At 46.2% G+C, this 21,394-nt stretch overlaps 1 protein-coding gene across 6 annotated transcripts in view; it reads right to left on the bottom strand.

Annotated features, from left to right (window-relative positions):
• The window catches only part of DGKI (diacylglycerol kinase iota), a 259,648-nt gene that overhangs the window by 178,367 nt on the left and 59,887 nt on the right, over positions 1–21,394 (bottom strand). The window contains exon 1 of one of the 6 annotated variants that reach the window (XM_077935074.1): positions 2,753–3,094. The exons of the other annotated variants lie outside the window; for them this stretch is intronic. Within the exon in view, the coding sequence (XP_077791200.1) occupies positions 2,753–2,841 (89 nt within the window). The 5' untranslated portion in view covers positions 2,842–3,094. Of the gene's footprint in view, positions 1–2,752; positions 3,095–21,394 lie in introns of those variants that run through there. 6 annotated transcript variants of the gene reach the window in all.

The raw sequence follows: 21,394 nt of genomic DNA, 5'->3' as shown, positions 1-21,394 counted from the left end.
TTTGTTACTTCCTCTATAGCTTTGCCAAAATACAGAGAGGGACAGCCTACACATTTCCAGAGAGCAGGGCAGAGAGAGGCATATAAAAAGGGGGTGGGGGAATTTTGTCAGAGAGAATGTTGAAAAGCCTTGAAAGGGTTTCCCCTGCTCCTTCTCCCCCTTTTTTTTTTACCCAAGGTAGTTTTGAATGTAAGGTTTCGTTTTATTGTTCAGATCTCCATGTAATTGTAGCTTTCCAGGCGGAGCGTTAGCTCGAAAAAGCAACAAGCGTAATCAGTGAGAATTTAAAGAACAGCTGGATTTTAAACAGAACCAAATGAATGTCAAGTGATTTGGGGCACTTGACTTCGTTTAGGAAAGAGACATATTCTATTGGCCATTATAGGGTCGGCGAGATCAGCAGCGATGCTTCTAGATGGAGCGTGTTGTGGGTGTCATGTGTGCTGAAAGACAAGCCTGAAAGGAACTGTGCTGCTCCCTTCCAATTGCTACATTATCTCAGTCGGTTATCTGGATCCTTGCACAGCCTTCTTGATATAGGACATTTCTATTCTGCCCCAGAATACAAAGTTCTCTGGACAGCTTGCATGAGTAGCAGGCAGCATAGTGGGGGGTGGAGATACCTACCTGGATCTTCCATCAGGTCTCTGCTGCTTACAGGTGGGAGGGGTGAGGTGTTAGCAAGGTTAGTGCAGGACAAACGCATCAGCTGAGCTAATCCGGCGCTCCTGCGGAGACACTTTCACCCTGTTGCCCTCCTACTGCAAGTAAGCAGGAGTGATTCACCTACTGGTAAGTCCATCCCACCACCAGACCATCCAACTTTTTCTAGCCGAGATGTACATCTTCTGGGACACGCTCCTGGGTGAGTCATGTGACCCGCACTTCACTCTTGCCCCTCCCCCCCAAAGCACTTTTTCCATGGATGCGAGAGCACAAGAGATCGTGGCAGCCAAAATGGCCACCAAGATCTCACACAAAAAAACACGGGTTGTAGTGCTTTTCCTGGGGCACTTGCAAAGTATGCATCGCGCCATCCTCCACTGACTTACAACAGATAACAATGAAACAAAACACAAAGCAAGACGCAATTCTACAAAACCAAAGCAACATAAAGAGAACTAAAATAAACCTCGCCACACGCCCCAAAGTTAAAACAGAGGTTTAAAAAGGAAAGGTCCAGCTGTTTAAAATGCCCAAGTGAACAAATTCCTTCACCTGGTGTAAAAGCACACCACAAAGAAACACAAGGCAAAATGCCCTGGGAAGCCTATTTTATAAGTGGGTTGCCACTACCAAAAAGGCCCTCTCTCCCTGGTGGTCGCTAGTCTAAAGCGGTAGTTGCTGTTTCCCCTTGAAATAGTGCCTTTACATCTAGGTATATGTTCATTCCTTGTTACCCTTTCTTCTCTCTCTCTCACCATCTTCTGTTTCTACACACACACACACACACACACACACACACAGCATGCACATACATATTTTAAATTTAAATTGTAAGTCTCTTAGAGGCAGGAACCTTTTGTTAACATTGTTTTGTAAACTGCCAAGTATATTGATGCTCCTATAAATTATAATAATAACATGGTGGCATTTGGATGCAAACATGGGTGTTGTGTCCAAGAAAGGGGGAACACAGCACAAAGAAGAAACTGATGTTGCTCTGAACAGAGGCAGATTTAGGGCAGCACAACCAGTTCTGCTGAACTGGGTGCCAAGCCTAGGGGATGCTGCAGGGTGCCACAACTATGAGATAGTGAATTGAGCAGAACGGAGGGTGAGAGGCATGGGGCACCAAATTTTGGGCTGGCACAGGGTGCCACTGAAATTTGCAAGACCAAAGTCTTTGGCAGACTCTAACCTTGTGTTGTCAGAGCACATGGCAATCAATGGCCCAGCCACTTTGCGCACACCTAATTAGAAAGGGGCACTGCTGACCTCAGGAAAGTCAAAGCAGCTTGTATTGTGACCAAGGCCTCAAACTCATTGCTTCTTATCAATGTTACCTTATCAATCATCTTAAAGAGCTGCTTCTGTTAAAAAGAGGACACTGGAGAACTAGCCAAACTCCAGCTAAAGAGCAAGAGGCAGAGAAACAGAGACAAAATTCCCAAATAACTGGAGAGGCAGCAAGAAGCAGGAGGGTAACATGTTAGTCTCTCTAGCTACAGGTAAGATTTGTGTCACTTTGCAGAAGCACAGGAGGCAGGGAAAACACCAGGAAGACATTATAATCATGGGCTATTAAAAGTGTATAAAAGATTGGAAAGAACACAAGTCCCAGTTCCCATCACTTACTTATCCTTATCCTGATCCAGAAACCAGCTATGGATATAACACATAGGATATTATGACACAGGCAAAGGGTTTTCCTTGCTTAACTCCATTTCACTGCTTGGCACAGTGTGTCCCTTTCTCCACTGAGATGCTGACCTTTCATGCAGGGGTGGGGTGGATATAGAAGCTTCCTATGTACAATAGAGGGGATATGAGCTTTTAAGGTATGCATTCCTCTCGAAGAAATTAAATTTAAAACTTTTAAGGCATAGGTGAGCATGGGTACTCAACCAGGATACCAAATATTTCCTTAGAACATTAACGGATGACCCTTTCCTAAGACATCCTTTTATTCAATGCGCCTTTTCGTTTTGAATGGTTCTGGAAACCATACAAGTCAGTAACCTAATGGAAAGAGATAAGAAGCTGCGGGGGGAAAAACAAAAAAACACAACCCACACATAAACACACTTACCGGCTCTCCAAAGGACTTGATATGGCAAACCTGCTGTCACTCTGCTTCTTTTCATTTTTGTGGAAAAGATTGAAGCATCCCACATTCATATCCAAGCCACAGTCCAAAAACAAACCCCCCAAGCCTACAAAAACACTCTCTCTTAACAGAAGACGAGCCAAAGGCTTAGGGCTTTGTGGTATTCCGTTTCTCCTTGTCCACTTCAAACCCACCCACCCCCTAAAAGAAAGGTTATGAACTAGCAAGCACAATGTAAACAAGAGCAAAGCTCAATGTCCACAAAACTCTTACAAGGAGCGCACAGGAGCATTTGAGGCCAGCCTTTGAAAGAAACAGGATGCAAGGTGATCAGGGCGAGGAAGGAGTCTCTTTAAATGATGCATGTCCAACCAGTAAGCATTGCATGTATCCAACTGTCAGTCACAGTCCTTCACTTGGAAAGTAGATTAAAATAGCAGGTGGTGGTGATGGAACCTGATCTGCTGTCAAGAAGGGGGAAGCTAACCAGGATATATACCTTTTGTTCTTTCCTCCACATCCTATTTCATGCAAACTGCCACCACCCCATCAAAATTGAAAGGTTGTCCAAGTGATAAACACATGCCACCGTCTGACTGATCTGGTGATGACTTGTAAACGTGGATCCTGCTTTTTGTATATGCCATGCCAAGGCATCCATTCCATCAAAACAATGCACATCAGAAAGTAACGCCAGGAAACTATGACCAAGTGAAATGTAGCCTGCGAAAACAGGACAGCAGGAGCAGAGGGGCTCTCAGAATTAGGGATAGCTCAGTTGGTTAGAGCGCAGTGCTGATAATGCCAAGGTTGCAGGTTTGATCCCCGTATGGGAAAGCTGCATATTCCTGCATTGCAGGAGTGTGGCCTAGATTATTCTTAACGTCCCTTCCAACTGTACAATTCTATGAAACACATATAGGTATACAGAGAATTTGGCTATTCTTATCAGAACATGTCTTTCTTTGTCATTCCTTTGACGTTTTCTCCGGCAAAGGAATTCCAAACTTAAATGGAAACTTCATTTTAACAGAAATTCAGTGAGAACAGAAGCTGCACACACACACACACACACACACACACACACACACACACACTGTAAATTAAAAGCACATGTACACATAAAGAATCCTTGGCCCTGTAGTTTACCCACAGAGAGAGAAAGAGAGGTATAATTTCCAGCACCCTTAACAAACTACAATTGGGGAGGATAGAACTAGCTTTCAATGCATGGTGTGTGCTTGATTTTGCTCATTGCCAAGTTGCTTCGCTGGTCTCAATCTCCCAACAGAATTTACAGTGTTACTGAGAGTCAAGTAACACCCGCAGCACAGTTTGACTTAATAATCTTCCATGCTTCCCAAGGGTCTCAGGTACGGATGTGAAGAAATTCTTCTAGCAAAACTCTTTATTCATTCCCTTTCAATTCATCGAGCGTTTTGTCTGCACATTAAGTGCCAGATCAGGGCCAGCCCAAGACATTTTGGCACCTGAGGTGAACCACAAAATGGCACTGCCCTCCCTGCGAGGGAAGAAGGGGTGCGTGAAGATCGACATCAGTAACAACAGATCTACATTGGGATCTGCTGCGCCCATGGATCTTGCCGTCAGAGGCAGTCGAGTCACCTTACCTCAAGGGTGGGCCGGCACTGCTCAAGATTCAGGGTAAGGAGTTGAGAGTCACAACTTCTTTACCTAGAAACTACCATCATCATGTATAGCCTGGCATAGTTTAACCCAGCATGAAACATACACCCAAGAGTCAGTGAGTTTCTGGCCTTCTCCGGGCTCAGAAAGAGGCTACATTTTGGCGGTCCAGATCAAACAGAAGCAGATTAAGGTCCAAAGGGCCAGAAGTAGATGCTGTGGTTAAAAATGGGTCAGCAATCATGTTCTGGATCAAGCAACCACAAAGCTATTCACAAACTTCTCTTGGTAACGTGACTACACTCAGTAGTTGACACATATGTTAAGCCTTTATGGGGCCTGGCAGCTCCTGGTTGGCCCCAGGACACAATTCAAGTCAGTCCTGGAGCCTAGGTGGCCCCCTGGCACTGCAGCACTTAGCTGGGCTTTCAGGAAAAGCCAGTCATGCAGAAGGGGGCAGGCAGAGCTTTGGTCTGCACCCTCACTGTTCCAGCAGAACCTTTACAGGTACAGCCCCAGACTTACAGAAATCATCCTGGTTTCTGATTTGACCCTGGAATGTCCCGCTTTTCCTTAGGACGTCCCTCTTTTCATCAGAGAAATGTTGGAGGGTATGGAGTTATCCAACCCCCAAGCCATCTGAAGGGAGCCTTGTAGAGGAAAGTTTTTTAATGTTTAATGTTGTATTTGTGTTGGAAGTGCCCAGGGAGGCTGGAGCAACCCAGTCAGATGGGCAGGATATAAATACAGTGGATTCTCGGGTTGCGAACATGATCCGCGCAGGATGCACATTCGCAACCTGTAGTGTTTGCAACCTGCAGTGGCACGTCTGCACATGCACGAGTTGCGATTCGGCGCGTCTGCACGCACACGTGACCTCTGAAACCTGGAATTAAACCGTTCTGGTACTTCTGGGTTTTGGCGGGTCCGTAACCTGAAAAAAGCAACCTGAAGCGTCTGTAACCCGAGGTATGACTGTAGTCAAGTTGTTGTTGTTGTTGAACAGGACGTCTCTATTTTCACTGAATAAATGTTGGAGGGTATGTTACTGAGCTCTGGCCCTTCTGACAGACCAGGAAGCAAACTCTCACACTAAAAGCAGCGAGTTTAGAGGGGGGAATTGTTGTGACTGCTGATAAGGGTTTTTGGATTTAAAGCTGGTGCTGAACAAGAGACGCAAAAGCGCGATGGCAATATCCCCTCCATCGCTCTTCACAATCAAGAAAAATGGCGGAGATTTGAAAAGTCAACGGGAGGAAATTAAAATTGGGAAAAAGTCACAGCAACATTGTGCAGGGATTGGTTAAATTAGCAATCATCTCTGGCGATCAATAATAGCAGAGAGATAGAGATACGCTTTTTGCGCCTCTTCGGATCCGTGTTCCCCTACCTCTGCCACCCCCCTCAACCCCCCTCTCGTTCTCCTCTGAGCACCTGCCTCCTTTGCTTTGCTCATATTGTCATTAGCTTCATGGATAATTGATAGCTGAGCCCGTCCAGCCGATGCTAAGAAAAGAATGGCAAGGAGGGTAGACACGCGCCTGCTATAAATAGACTCACAACATGGTGAGCCTGTCCCAGCTTCTCCCCCTGGGTCCTAGCGCAAGCTGCTTTTCGATAGCCGCGGTGGAGGGGAAGAGCGAGGTCTATGTGCCGCGAGATGTACCAGCCAGAGGTTAAGAGTTTACATTCTTTACAGATTCTATAAATATAGATGAACCTAAAAATACCCTCCTCAATTAAATTTTAAAGGCGAGCTTTGCAGGTGCACTAAAAATAAGAATAAGCTTTACCCCCCTTTTTAAGAGCAAATGTGAGAGTCAAAGCACTCCAGGCGCTCTCCTTGGTTTAAATAGTACGATGGGAGAGAGGCTTCACCAGCAACATGACAGGGTGCAATTGATTGGGGTTGAGGGGTCTGGCTGGAGGGTCCTATTCTAAGCAGGGCGTTGCGCTTAGATCAAAGGGTGGGGAGATTCCCCCCCCCCCCCGGTCATAGAATAATAGAGTTGGAAGGGACACGGAGGGCCATCTAATCCAAAGGTTCCCAAACTTATTTGGCCTCCCACCCCCTTTCCAGAAAATAATTACTCAGCGCCCCCCTGGAAATCTACTTTCTTTAAGTGAACAAAGAGAAATATGGGAGCAAACAGAAAGTGCATTGGCCAAATAGGCAGGCAAGCTGCAATCCACTTCTGGGACCTGGGTGAAGCTGAAAAGGATTCACTCAAACCCAGGAAAACCCCTCACCTCCAGTATGACTGCAGGATCCAGGGGAGGCATTGTCACTGTCCTGCAACGGCGCCTGACCTGACTGAAAGCGTCACAGCAGATGAAACGTGTACAGTTTTTTTCATTTTTCTTCTTCTCTTCTTTATTTAAGACTAGGGAAATGGTGCGGACCATAACTGGGATAAAGATTGGCTTGACTTCTAAGACCGGGAATGTATCTGAGCATTTCTCAGTTCTGTAAAGTGAGGCCCTTGCTCTTGAGAAGGCTCCCGCATCTTGAACACCTACATCCCCCTCAGAAATATAACAGGGAGAAGCTTTTTCCCTTCTCTGCATTGCCCTCTTGAAAACCGGGTTCTTTAACTTTAGGCTAGACATTAATCCTATCATGGAACTATTAAAAGTACAGAGCAATTCCAAGAAAAGAGGGCAACCCTAGAGCCAAGCTACGGATTAAAGGGAAAGGGAAACTAAGGGAAGGCGTTCGTACTTTCTCCCCTGTTGCTCTTTCTTTACAAAGCTCCTTGGGGAGGGAAATACAGGCAGGTAGGCTTGCTGGTTAATGCATAACACACATGTACCCACTTCAAGCCCTGCCCTAATCTTGTGCCTTGTTGCATTTTTTTGGCAGTGGCAGTGGAAATGTTTTATGGCAGATTCAAACAGTTTTATCGCAGTCTGGTTCAGTGATATATCCGATCCACTTCCCCGTGGGGAGGAGTTGCAGTGGACCGCATGGCCACCCACTCCCCTCCAGGGGTGGGGGACTTAGTCCCCCCATTGCCTGGGGGATCCCGGCCACGTCAGAGCCCGGTCAGCCAATCCGCTGGCCGGGGGGGCGTGGCCGCGACCAATTAAGCAGAGGCACGAGGCTCGCTTCCTCCATCACCCACCCGCCCGCCCTCCCTATTTTGCAGCTTTTAGGCACTGGTCTTGCTATGGACCTTGGTTGGTCTCTGTTGAGGGGCCTGGTAGGAATATTTCCACTTGGCAAATTGGCACTGGTCATTTGGTTTTCGCCTACCTCGTAGCAATCATCACAACTTTATTAGGGTTGAGGTTAGGCATTGCTGGACCTTGTGATGGGGAAGGGGAGGTGTGACCATCACCTGCCCCTCCAAGCTTAAGGGTATTCTGTTAAAGGAATCCAGGGGTGTTGATCTTGTCTGAAGCCCAGGGCTGGGCTAGGGCCATGACACGACCCAGACGGGAACACCAGGAGGAGCTCGAGTTGGTATGCATCAACTGGGCTCCCCCTTCCGGTGGTTTACCCTTCCTGTTCATCGGGCAGGAGTCAGATATAGTCGGGTCCATTCAATGCCTAAGCCAATACTGCTCACATTCTGTAATCAATAAAGTTGTGGGCAAAATTTGCCCAATAACATTAACCTAATATCTGTGTCCTTGTGTGTGTTATGTCTCAACGAGGGGGTGGCTTAGGAGTCTTGACACATAAACTCTTTGCTTTTGGACAATAGCCTGTTGCTGCCAGTGGCGTAGCGTGGGTTGTCAGCACTCGGGGCAAGGCAAGTAATTTGCGCCCCCTAACCCGTGGATTTGCACCCCCTAACCTGTGGATTTGCCCTAACCCCAGATGTTGCGCCCGGTGTGGCCGGCACCCCCTGCACCCCCCACGCTACGCCACTGGTTGCTGCATTCATCTCAAGAAGGAGTTGAGCCACCAAGACAAGCTGATAAATACACCAGCTTTTTGTATTTAGGGTGGCCACTTACTCATCATCCCATCTCCCCCCCCCAAAAAGGCAAAAGATATTGCAGTTTTGCAAAACATTTCCATATGCTAATGTATATGTGCTAATCAGGGGTGGCTCTACTATGAAACTAATGAAGCTTAAGCTTCAGGGGCCCCAATCCCAGAGGGACCCCAGAAAAACCTTCAGTCCACATTGATTAAAAGTGTTGGATCTGGTCCAATCTGGGTCCAATTTGATTCGCATGACACAAATTGAGTAACTTGTTGTTGTATATATTTCAGCGAAGGTTGAGAGCCAGCAGCACAGATGGAGGCAGAGCACAGCCATTGTGGCTAGTAGCCACTGGTAGCTTTATCCTCCATGAATTTGTCTAATCCTCTTTCAAAGCAAAGTTGGTGGCTTGTATCTAATCACCACGGCAATGCAAAACCCAAAGCAAGAGATTGCTTGCATTATATGCATTATAATAGGGTTGCCATATTTCAAAAAGCAAAAACCAGGACATCCCAAAAGTTGTTGAGCTTGTTTTAGGAAAACCTCAAAATTGTTGAGCTAATTATAATTACAGCCCTAATTATAAGGCAGGAAACTCACAGCGCAGGGGAGATAAGGCACTCTGGACAAACGCAGAGGTGCTATGGTCTTTATTGCTTCACATATTCCTAGGCTAAGGCAAAATCCATAGACAGCTTTCCCTAACCTGGTGCCTTTCCTCACCCCCCCCCCACCCCGCCCTCTGACTGGGGTGGATGGTAAATGTAGTCCCTAACATGTGTAGGGCACCAGTTTGGGGAATGTTTCCTTAAACCAAAGAAACTAGACAGCCCACATCCAAAGTGGAAGAAAAGAATCCACATTTCTAAAGGCAATTCAGTGTCAGAGGGAGCAGGGAAGAGAGAAAGAGACCATTTAAAGCTTTGTCTTGTGTTTTGCAAGTGAAAGAAATGCATGCCACAATGAAAGCTTTAAATATTTAATGCTTTAAAAACCAAACAGGATAAAAAATCCCCCAAACATAGCCTTGCAATACCGGGTTGCTCTTGAGCAAAACAAATGGGTTTATTTACCGACAGCCATGCTAATAAGCAATAAGCAAAGCCCATTAGAGATGAAATGACACAGGTTCATCTTACAGGATAGTGGAGCAGAGAGATAAGGCAGAAAACGCTTGACCTTCTTTGTCTTTGCTCATCCTCTTAGGGAAGGTGGTTTAAAGCAAAATTAAAAAGAGCAGGAGTGGGGAGGCGGCAGTTGGCAGTGGCTCCCTGTTTCCGACTGCCCTGTTTATGCCAAGAGAAACTGAATGGCATCCCCATTTGCACCTGTGATGGCCTGGGATTCAGACTTGGAGGCTGAACCTGAGGAATCCCAGCCTGCACAGGAGTCCCTATCTCCAGAACCAGCTGAGCCGGGGCTGGGGCCTGAGCCTGAAGGGTCCTCACCTGTGCTGGATCCTCAGGTGCAGGCACCAGCTGAGTCTGCTCTGGCTCCTGAGGTGATGGAGGACCCATTGCCTGCAAGTACTCCACTCTCAGCCCCATCAGGGGAAGCTGAGGTTGCCTCTGGGTCCGGTAACCCTCCAGCCTCTCCTGAGCTGCAGAGGCTCAGGGCAGAGAGGCGGAGGGAACTAAGTTCCCGCAGGAGGAGTGCTCACCTCCAGGCCAGGAGAGGCGAGTCACCTGTGGACCAGGCCACCCTATGCCTCGGGGCAGATAAAAGCCAGCCAGCCCCAGTCCCAGGTTGCGGGAGCAACATTGTTGGTAGCCTGTTCCTGCCTGCACCCTGTCCTGCTCTTCTGCCAGAGTTCCTGACCTCACCCGACTCCCTGCCTTGGATCCAGCTTCAGCTTTGACAGACAGACTCCTTGCCGCACCCTTGACCTCGGACTGGACTCGGACCTCACCGCACGGTTAACCCTCGGGACCAGCACAGGACCCTTACTCTGGTTCATGGGATGTAGAAGCTGTGGCCTCCAAAAGTTGAACATTCATGTAGCCTTTTACCCTGTTCCTTTAGAAATGTTAGGGAGTGGGAACCTGTGGCCCTGCAGATGTTGTTGGACTACAATTCCCATCATCCCCAGCCAGCAAGGCCCATTGATCAGGGTGATGGGGATGGTAGTCCAACAATATATGGAGGGCCATAGGTCCCCCATCCCTAAAGACAGAGGAAAAAGAACCATGTGAAGGACATGAGCACAAAGCAAGCTAACACTGTCAACTTTTTCTCTGACAGGGTCCAGTCGGTGGCAGGGTGGGAGGAAATTAAGCAGGTACATCTTTCCTGATCATTGCATCTCTGCGCCAAGAAGAGCTTCACCTCCTGGGTTTCTGTTTATTTTATAACCTCTTCAAAGCCTTGCTGAGGGTTGGATGTGTACAATGCTAACAGAAGAAACTCTGATTAGGAATGGGGATCTTCCATAAGAACGCAAGGTGAGCTCTGCTAGAGTAGACCAAAGGCCTGTCTGGTCCACCATTCTGCTCTCACAGTGGCCAACCTCTGAGAAGCCAACGAGAAGAACATGAGCAAAATAGTCATCTCCCACCAGATGCTTCTGAGCTCGAGCTCCCATCAGCTCCAGCCAGCATGGCTGGTGGATAACTGAAGAGACGGATGAGCTCTTCAAGTGACTAATAAATCCACTTCTTCTAGATTAGTATCAACCATAATTATGCTTTGGTGATGCCTTGTATCAGCTCAGTCTCTCTACATCAGTGTCAACTGTCACTAGGAATGGAGATACCAGATGTAGAATTTCTCACATTTGTTGCCTTGGTGCACTCAGATGCAAGGCATGATGGGGATGGTGTCCCAGATTGCTTATCCCCTTGAATTGCACACTAATGGATGTGTAACCCTTAGAGAAAGGCTCTTAGCTCAGTTGGTAGAGCATCTGCTGTGAATGAAGAAGGCCCCAGGTACAATCCCCAGCTAGAGCTCGGAAAGACTCAAGGTCTGATACCCTGGAGAGCTGTTGCCAGTCACTGATGGTCAGTTCCTGGTTGGCCAGTTGGTCTGATTTGGTTTAAAGGCAGCTTCATGTGTTCCTATGTAACTGCAAAGGGAAAAACTTCTGTCACTACCCAAGAGATTATTTCATGCAGGTGGCCCTGTGTCTTACTTACAAAGGACATTGGAAGGTGCCCTCTATTTTAAGGGCCACCGGGTTTAAGTCTAGCTGAAAGAACACTAAGAAGGGCAGCAAAGATCTTGAAATTGCTCATCAAGAGGTAGCAGTTGGACAGCAGACTGAAAAGGTACAGAGGTCACCTGCCTTCCCTAACATACTGAGATGGATTGTATTTTTTTTAATCATGGTAATGATTTCTAGATTTGCAACTATGCATATAAATTAGTATATGCAGTTCAATGCCCTCTTTCGTCCTCTTTTGCAGGGATGAGTTAAGTGGCTACCCTATTTTTCATAGACAGAAATGCATGAGATTGCATTGATTTGCTTATGGGGAAAAAAGCAAGAGCAAAAAACAAAGGCTAATTAAGGAAATTGCTCAAGTGCCCTAAAGCCCAGGTTGGAGAAAGTGTCATTTGATGGGTCCTCCTCGTACTGTTTGCAGGAAAAACCCAGTTATTTTCCATGCTGTGCTGATCTCACCAAAAACTATACTTAATCTTCTTTGTCCTTCCCTTGTCCTCAGAGCAAATATATATATATGACTAAGTAGTTAGGCTTTTATAATGTTATTTTCAAATATCGGTTTCGGAAATTAAGTGCATCGTTGTGGTGAAAAGCACGGGCTGAGATTCTTGAACAATGGTGTTTAGAAACAAAACAGGTTTGGCAAGGTAAGAGGGCACAGGGGTGCTAAGCAGGCGTCGAGGGTGCGCTTGAGGGCCCTTCTGACAGAAATGCACACAAGTTTCATTATTTTATGTGACAGTCACATCTAGGAGCAGAGGAAGCCGAGTCAGACCATTGGGTCCATCTAGCTGTCAACGAAGGCCAGAAGTGGCTTTCCAGAGTCTGAGACAGGAGACATTCCCAGCCCTATCTTGAGATGCTGGAGATCAAACCCTGGGGCCTTCAGTATGCAAATCAGATGCTCTCCCCACTCAGCAAGACCTCTTCTCCAAGGTATGGGCCGTTTATCGATTTAGGTTGCCACAGAAAAACTCTTCCTCTAGAAATTGTGTTAAGATGACAGCTCTCAAACCCAGCTGCTTTGTAATATGGGGGACCAAGGTGGGCACCAGAAGTGTATCCTGGCAGCTAGCTGCCAAGAACAGGCATGTACTGATGCCACACTTAGTGCAGACTCTTACCATACAGTATGAACTTCAGAAGATTTAGGGGGCACACCAGTTCAGAACATTACATTTTTAATTCCCCCCTAGATTTTTAAATCTTTCTGCAAATGGGAAACTAACACATCAAGGAGCAGACAAGTACAAAACCTTTCTCCCTAGATGATTTTGTTGTGTTTGCTTTCCCCTGCAGGTAGTTGTAGCTAATGTCTACTTGGATCAACGTCTACTTTAAGCACCTATTCTTTTTTTTTTAAAAAAAAAGCTTTTAATTTTCCCATGCTTGGATCATAGGGTAGCTACTTACGCACTGTCCATTTAAAAAACGCATCACTACAAAAGAGGTCACAAACTTGCCAATATGCATATGCTAATTAAAATGCATATCAGCATACACATGCTAATTAATATGTACAGACGCGCTTTCAGAAAAAGGTCTTCCCATAAGCATCTGTTTTGGCCTCTGCGAGAACAGAGTGATGGACTGGATGGGCCTGATCCAGCAGGGCTCTTCCTGTGTAATCACAGTGATTTATACAGAGATACCATGCCTCTCTCCATAGTGAGGAAGACAGTGGTTAGGTGACCTGTGTGTGGCTGCTCAGGCTGCTGCCCAGGTGCTCAGTATTAGTGGGCAACTCCAAGGCCACTGCTCTTGGCCTTGGAGGAAGTGTGGCAGCGCAGTGGTAGAGACCTGATGTGCCTGCAGAATGGCCCAAGCTCAATCCTCAGCATCTCTAAGTAGGGGTGGACATGCCCACTGCCAGTCGGTGATAGAAAACGCTGAGCTAGATGGATCAATGGTCTGACTTAGTGTAAGGCAACTTCCTATGTTCTCCTTTCTCGTGGCTCTTTAAACTGGACTGTGACTGGGCAGCCCTTCAAACAGAGACGGGTCCTCTGTAAAGTCGGGCATGCGGCCAGCCTACTGAGCTGTGCAGATGCTTTTCAAACACTCTTCTTGTTGGGTTTCTACTGCTGCTGATTAGAGGCAGCTGCTGTAGACGAGGTCACTCTGTTGGCTCATCTAGTTCAGGACTCTGATTGGCACGGATACTCCAGGGTCTTAAACAGAGGGCTCCCCCCATAACTTCCTACCTGACTCTAACAACTAAAGATGCCAGGATTGAACCTGAGGACTTCTGTGTCATGACGCTGTCAGGCATGGAATATCCAGAGTGAGGTGCAAACCCTTTATTGTCGAAAGTACGGTTACAAGTTAGGAAAAAGCATTTCCATCAGTCCTACATCTCTCAGCTGCTCCTGATGGGGCAGTTGCAGCAACAGAGAGGCCCTGACCTCAGAGGTATCTCTGTGGTCAGAGAGGCCCTGACCACAGAGATACATGCAAGCAGATGCAGACTACGCCTGAATGTAACCTGTTTCTGCTCCTCCCTCTTCAATCCTCTACTGGTCCTGGGAGACAATGGAGCAGGAGAGCTTGGAGCAGGAGAGGTGGGGGCAGGAGGAGGAGGTGTGGAAGCCCTTGACTCTACACCAGCCTGACCTATCTCACACCTGTTCTCCACCCTCCACTCCTGCAGCTTTCCTGCCTCTGACTCTCGTCTCCTGGCTGTTACAGGCTCCCCCAGATCACTGACCCCTTCTTCCAAGTCAGTCTCCAATCCCACTTCTCCCAATGCCCACATATCCAGCCACGACTCCTCAGTGCCCAGCCAGTCCTGGACACACTGCATCCATCCTACTTCCTGAGCTATGGTCTCTTCCCCGCCCTGCCCCACATCATAGATGGTGTTTGTTTACATCATTTTATGCCTGCTATTTATACATTGATATAAGCCCCTTTGGATAGCCATTGGGAAGGGCAGAGGGCAATTTTATGGAATCAATACATTCACGTGGAGTTTTGGAGAGGTACCCAGAAGCAACCAGACCTCATTTTACTTCCCTCCGCACACACAAAAAAAAAAAAATGAGAGAAGCATTATTTCCTGTATTGAAGACAGACTGTGCTGCAACCTCTCCTTCAACAGTGAAGAGTCAGAGATGAAGCTAGGAAAAGGTCAGGACTGTTTCCTTTAATGTTGGGGGTTTGTGTTAAACTAGCTCACTCCGCATTTGCCTCTCCCCAAATCCCCACTGAGGCTGAACCAGTTGCCATAGGAACCCTAATCTTTATCTGCTTTGCCTGTTAAATGATCTGGTATCAGCACCATCCTTTTTGAATCTTCTTGCATTCCTCTCTTCCAACCTTCTTCCTCCCGCAGGAACTGAACAGAGGGGAATGACTCTCTCTCTCTCTCTCTCTCTCTCTCTCTCTCTCTCCTTGCTTCCCATTTCCTCAGTAGCCCTCACTGGGCAATGAAGTGTGTTCAATTTGTGTGCTGTGAGGGGTTTGCTGATGTGGAGAGGGTCGACAGGTCAGGCAGGAACAGAAAGGTTGGCTGTTTGGGAAGCTATCTGCATCGCAGTGGAGGACGTGCAAGGTTTTCCTGAGTATGTCATGTCAGTTTTCCAGGTAGAGGCAGTCAGTCACTTTCGATCACAGTTGCCTCTGAGCACTGCAGCCAAGTCAAATTGTTCAATGTAAAATTAGCAATTGTATTGTTAACGGGGGGGGGGGGGAGAGGGAGGGGAGAGAGAGAGAGAGAAAGGAGCACCGAAGCATGATTCAGAATAAGTCTAAAAGGGTAAGCCAAGAGAAATAAATATCAAGCTTTCCTAGAAATGTCAGAGAAATGTTCAAGAGAAACGTGTTCATGCAATAGCACAGGTACTTGTGAATTCTAGTCTTTGTTTTACATTTCTGGGAATCCCCAAAATAATGCTTGATAGGCGTAACCTAGAGATCAAAAATATGCCCTGACAAATAGCGAGCATCTTAAATCATCTGTCTCTTTCCCAAATCAAAATATAGTTAGCTCATCATGAAGCATGCTAAAGCCTTCCATCAATCTGGTTATCTCTGCCAATCAAGTGAGGTGCAAACAAAGTGCTATCTCCAACAATCACTCAGCCACAAACTGAAGATAGTAAGGAAATAAGTGCATGTGCATAAAGTAAGAAAGTGCTATCTTAAACTACATTGCTTCTTCGTAAGGTTGTACTTGCAGACGGCTTCCTTGCATCCACTATCTAGTCTTAGCAGCTTCCTTCTGCAAACCCTAGTCATCTCCTTTATTGTTTGACATCATGTTCTTATTGCCCTTTTAACTCTTAAGGTTTATTTAAGGTCTTTAGGTTGCAAAATGGATGGATGGACGTCAAAAGAGGTCCGTCAGTTTCAGGAGTGACTTATCATCTAAAACAAATCATTCAGAGCAGGAAATTCATCAGGAACATCAGCAATTTGCACTGCATTCTTTTCTTTGCATTGGCCAAACACACACCAATAGTCTCATCTCTTGCCAAAGAAGACTCTGAGGCCTTAACCATCATGGACACTTAACACACACTTAAGACAGCACATTAACTAGATCCCAGATTGGATGTCCATCAGTCCTTATAGAACAATGTCCCAGAAACTTCACACAAGGAAGTGCCAAGTCTAGAGCTGTAGGCCAGGGGTCAGCAAACTTTTTCAGCAGGGGCTGGTTCACTGTCCCTCAGACCTTGTGGGGGGCCAGACTATATTTTGGAGAGAAAAAATGAATGAATTCCTATGCCCCACAAATAACCCAGAGACGCATTTTAAATAAAAGCACATATTCTACTCATGTAAAAACACGCTGATTCCTGGACCGTCCACGGGCCAGATTTAGAAGGCGATTGGGCCGGATCCAGCCCTCGGGCCTTAGGTTGCCTACCCATGCTGTAGGAAGTCTGTTGGTAGGGTGGCCATGTGTCCAACTTTACAGAGGACAGTCACCTTTTTGAAGGCTTCCTTTATTTGAAGTGCTGTCCAGTTTAAAAATAAAGAATCCTAGTAAGGGAGACCATGAGGGGTCCTGAAACTACCCATCAACAGTGAGCACCTGGATAGCAGACCAAGCAGGCATACAGCTCACCGGGCCACAGTATTCTATGCTACGGTGAGATATAGACATTTCTATTTAAGTTATAGCAATTACTTCTAAATTTGTGTCTACACATATAAATCAGCACATATAAATCTTATGGAGATCTAGGCCCTCTTTTTCTGATGAATTTCATTTCATTTTTTGTGATAGGTGTGTGGTCACACAATCTGTTGGATGTAATCCTAGCTGCCTCGATAAATAGATAAGGAAGCAGGTGGTTCTAGCCAGACAGGGATAGAGAGGGCCAGTCAAACAGAGAGCAGTCTGGGGAGACCTAACCCAGCAGAGAAGCGTGGGCTTCTGGCACAACGCCTAACAGACTTGTGTGGCAGTCCAAGCCCCAACAAGGAGATCAGTGGAATGGCATCTGCCTTGCATGCAGAAGGTCCCAGGTTCAATCCCTGGCATCTCCAGGGAGAGACTCCTACCTGGAACTCTGGAGTGGTGCTGCCAGTCAGTGTAGACAATATTGAACTAGATGGAGCAGTGATCTGATCCAGTGATAAGGGAGCTTCCTGTGTACTTAACAAAATGGCAGGACTACCACCGCACCCACAGCCCTGGGATGGAAGGAGAGGCCAGGGGAAAACGCTGTGCCAGTTACTAAATCTAGCCCAGTGCCATTACATGACAGTGGTGGACAGGATCCGACAGATCCCACATCAACTCATCCCCCTCCCCAGAAATACCCTGTTTTGAGGTTTTCCACAGTCTGTCACCCGAGTAGTGGCACCAAGCTTGGTGCAAAGAGGAGGGGAGAGTGGATTGCAGAGTAAGTATATAGTTCAAGCTTCTAATCAGGCTACAAGTCAGTAAGAAGCAGACCAAACTGAAGAACTGGAGCAAGCAAGATCAAGAATAGCCCACCGCAGGGAATAGTGCTCTGTCCTGATTTAATGCCCCTGAGAACATGGGAGCACACATCCCAGTAAAAAAGGAACCAAAATTCAAATAACAAAATCGGGTTCACTTAAGAAGAGAAATCAGCAAGCAACAGGAGAACAAGTTCCTGGAATGATGGGTCCTTTCCATAAATAAAGGGTCAAAGGTAGCATTTCCCCTTACAAACTATATTCAGCCCTCTGATTTCTGAATACCCCTCTACTGCTTCACACACACACACACACACACACACACACACACACACACACACACACACTTTTCCCCCTTTGTCCCTCTCTTCTCCTCATTTGTTCCCCTTCTTTCCGTCCTTCCTCTATTCATTTTCCCTTCCTTTTCTCTCCCCCCCATTCCCCTTCCTTTTTTCCTTCTATGATGTCTTCTCAGTTCTTATTACCACTATTTGTTTTACTTCAATACTTCAAAAAATTCTGCTTCAAATAAAGAAATCACACAGCAACTAGACACGAAACATATGACTAGCAACAGCTCTGTATGCTTTCAGCGTGTAGGTCATAACCATAACTACCATTAAAAACATTTATGTAGCATCAACAGATCTCTTGAGTGCATTAGAGTTCAAGTTCTTTTTCTTCCTTCTTGATTTTGCAGTGAAAACAAATTGAATACAAATAATGGCCACTTCAGGATGTTATTCATACTCCCATTTAAGACACAAAATGCTTTATGGCACTTGTGTTTCTTTCATCACAGCACAGGCATGACTATCTTTTTACGCAGGAGCTGAGGAACCCTGCAACTTTATTCTTCTAAAAAATATTGAATATTTTCAATAGTTATTACTTAAAAGTTTCGAAAGGATGACAGGAACTACTGATGGGAGCATAGCTTTCGGATGCTTCAAAACCACCACTCTAGCTCTGAACTGCAGACCTTTGGCTTTTGCCTGGTCAAAACAGCAGGACCTGTTGCTTCCTCCACATCAAACTCCAGTAACTGACCACTGGTCTCCTTGAAATACACATGTAGAGGACTGTATACACTTACAGAGCCACCCAAAGATCCAGCCTGGCCCATGGTATTTATTATCTGACATTATTTTGTCTTTCCCTCTCTGTTTTCACACATGAAAGCATGTATCCTAAAAATACACACAAAAAAGAGGACACTGAAATAATTTGGGTCCAGACAGAAGCTTCACTCTTGGTCTTTCCTCTTTCCACGGCCCTCACCCCTCTCTTTCATCATTATTAGAATATTTTTCTTTTCATCACAAACTCTGGAATCCCCACCTACATTGATTCCCCGCTGGTTCAGACAGCCAGAAATCTCCCAGATTACTGACATTCTGTACCAAATCTTCTCCATGTTGATTTGGCAGGGATTTCTTTATCCCCCAAACAGCCTTAAAATCCTTTGATATAATGCAGATTCCATTCCGAGGCATTGCAAATAAATAGTATACATAAATAAATAAATCATGTGCTGATATTTAGGGCAGTTGTTTATTTCCACTGCTGTTCTCCCCTTGGGGTCCCACACAGACGCACAAATTCAGCTCTGTAGTTTTACAGAGAAATGCATAAAAAAAAACCTTCAGCTGATTTCACCTAGGTCCCATATCAAAATGGCACTGAGTCAAGTAGGAGGAACAAATGGCAAATAAAGACATGCTTTCTGAAAGGAGGTGGTGGTGGTAGGGAAACAGTGGGCAATTTGATATTTATTATTTTGTTATTCAGCTTTTGTTGAATTTCTACCCAAGAACATTCACCTGCATTTTTTCTTGTTGCTACATAGGATAATGCATGACTGTGACTTTGGATTGAGTAAGTAAAGCATTTTTAACTTACTTCAGAGTGTGGTCTGTTTCACTGCATGAAGGCAGAAAGGGGAGCCAGCTGCTTCCAACAGCTGGAACATATTACAAGAAAGTTAATAACCTCTTCCTATGCTTCTTTAATCTGCCTAACAGTGGGATTTAAACTCTGCTACAGAGGCTCTTTATGTCATGTATGGACTAGCTGAGATTCCTGCATTGCAGGAGTTGAACTAGATGACCCTTGGGGTCTCTTCCAGCTCTACAATTCTATGATTTTATGTGCTAGCCCCATGGTTTTAAAACAGACACTTAAAACAGTTTTCCCCCTTTGTTAGCTAACCCACACACATGGGTCAGTAGAGGATTAAATATACAGTGGTACCTCAGGTTAAGTACTTAATTCGTTCCGGAGGTCCGTACTTAACCTGAAACTGTTCTTAACCTGAAGCACTCCTTAGTTAATGGGGCCTCCTGCTGCTGCCGCGCCGCCGGAGCACAATTTCTGTTCTTATCCTGAAGCAAAGTTCTTAATCTGAAGCAATATTTCTGGGTTAGCGGAGTCTGTAACCTGAAGCGTATGTAACCTGAAGCGTATGTAACCCGAGGTACCACTGTAATTAATATACCCTCTTAGCAATACCCTCTCTCTGTAATCTCTTCAGTCTCTCTTTTATCTCTCTCTCAAAAAAATCTCATTCTCCAAGTCTTTCCAGCCAACTCTCCTCAGGAAAACTTTCCAGAATTTCCTCAGGGAAACTTTCATTCCCCTCCAGCACTTCCTAAAGGCTTGATGGGGCTGTGCACTCAAGGTGTGTCATAGGACTGTGCAGGGTGACATCTTCAGAAATAACACTCATTCCTTGCACATTTGGTCTTTACCTTACCCACAAGGGCTCTTGCAGCCACATCCTAGCCATATTTACCGAGAAGTGCATCCCAGTGATTTCTAGCAGGACTTGGTCCCTGTCAAGCATGCATCAGACTCCTTTCTTAAATGTTTGCACCAAATGCTGTTGAATTGGCTCATTTTCCCTCCCCATCCTGCCCCCCTAAGATGCCTTTCCTTTGCATATTATTAAGCCTGAACATATATACCTGTCATAAAGGTAAAAACTGGTCTTCATTATCATCAGCTGCATGCACTTGCTAACAGTCATGGTAGTTTTGCTAAGTTTTGTAGTAATCACACTCGGTGCCGTTTTTAGCATGCAACGTGGTTATTAGCCACCAACGGCACCTTGCCGCTGATTTTGTAATATGCAAATGAGCCCCAAGAGAGCAGCTCTTCTGTTCCGCCCCCTCATTATGCCATCAGCCTCTCAATGACTCAGACTTCTTACATCTTCACTTTTCTGGTTCATTACCTCCAACACAATTCTATTACATCTCCACACATTCTAATGCATAACCTATACGTTTGTATCAGCGCGCCTTCTCCCTCTGGTTATTTTTCCTTCCACAGCATCCTGACCTTACACTTCCCACTCTTGCTTTATCAGATGCTAGGCTTTGGGAGGACTGCGAAAGCGGAGCGTTTGATTCACGCTGCAGCATGACGCGCAATTCAGTCCTCCCTACTGTCCCCTACACACAGAGAGAGAGCCAGCAGTGTGGGAGCTTCTTCCCTGTGGTATAATCCCACAGTGCTCAGGCGGTGTGTATGTGTGTGTGAGAGAGAGAATAATGTGACTGTGTGGGTGAGGCCAACCATGGGAACCTTTCCCACAAAACCAACCAGCACTCCCTGCCAGCCATGGTGATGGGAGGAGGGCTCCATTTGCTTCAGGGCTCTTTCTTCCTTGACAGTTCGGCCTCCTCCTCAAGGTGGTGAGCCAAGGCAATGTAGTGGTTAATGTGTCAGTCTGGGACCAGGAGAGCAGGGTTCGAATGGCCATTCACTGGGTAGCCTTGGGCTTGTCACAGACTCTCAGCCTAACATAGGGTTGTTGTGAGGATAAAATAGAGTGGGGGAAAACTGTGAGCGCTGTGGTCTAAACCACTGAACCTCTTGGACTTGCCGATTGGAAGGTTGGCCGTTCGAATCTGGACAACAGGGTGAGCTCCTGATGCTCTGTCCCAGCTTCTGCCAACCTAGCAGTTC

Source organism: Podarcis muralis, chromosome 10, assembly GCF_964188315.1.
Source record: "Podarcis muralis chromosome 10, rPodMur119.hap1.1, whole genome shotgun sequence".
Lineage (NCBI taxonomy): Eukaryota > Metazoa > Chordata > Lepidosauria > Squamata > Lacertidae > Podarcis > Podarcis muralis.
The sequence above is the reverse complement of the archived record's forward strand: the minus strand, read 5'-3'. Positions and strand labels throughout refer to the sequence as shown.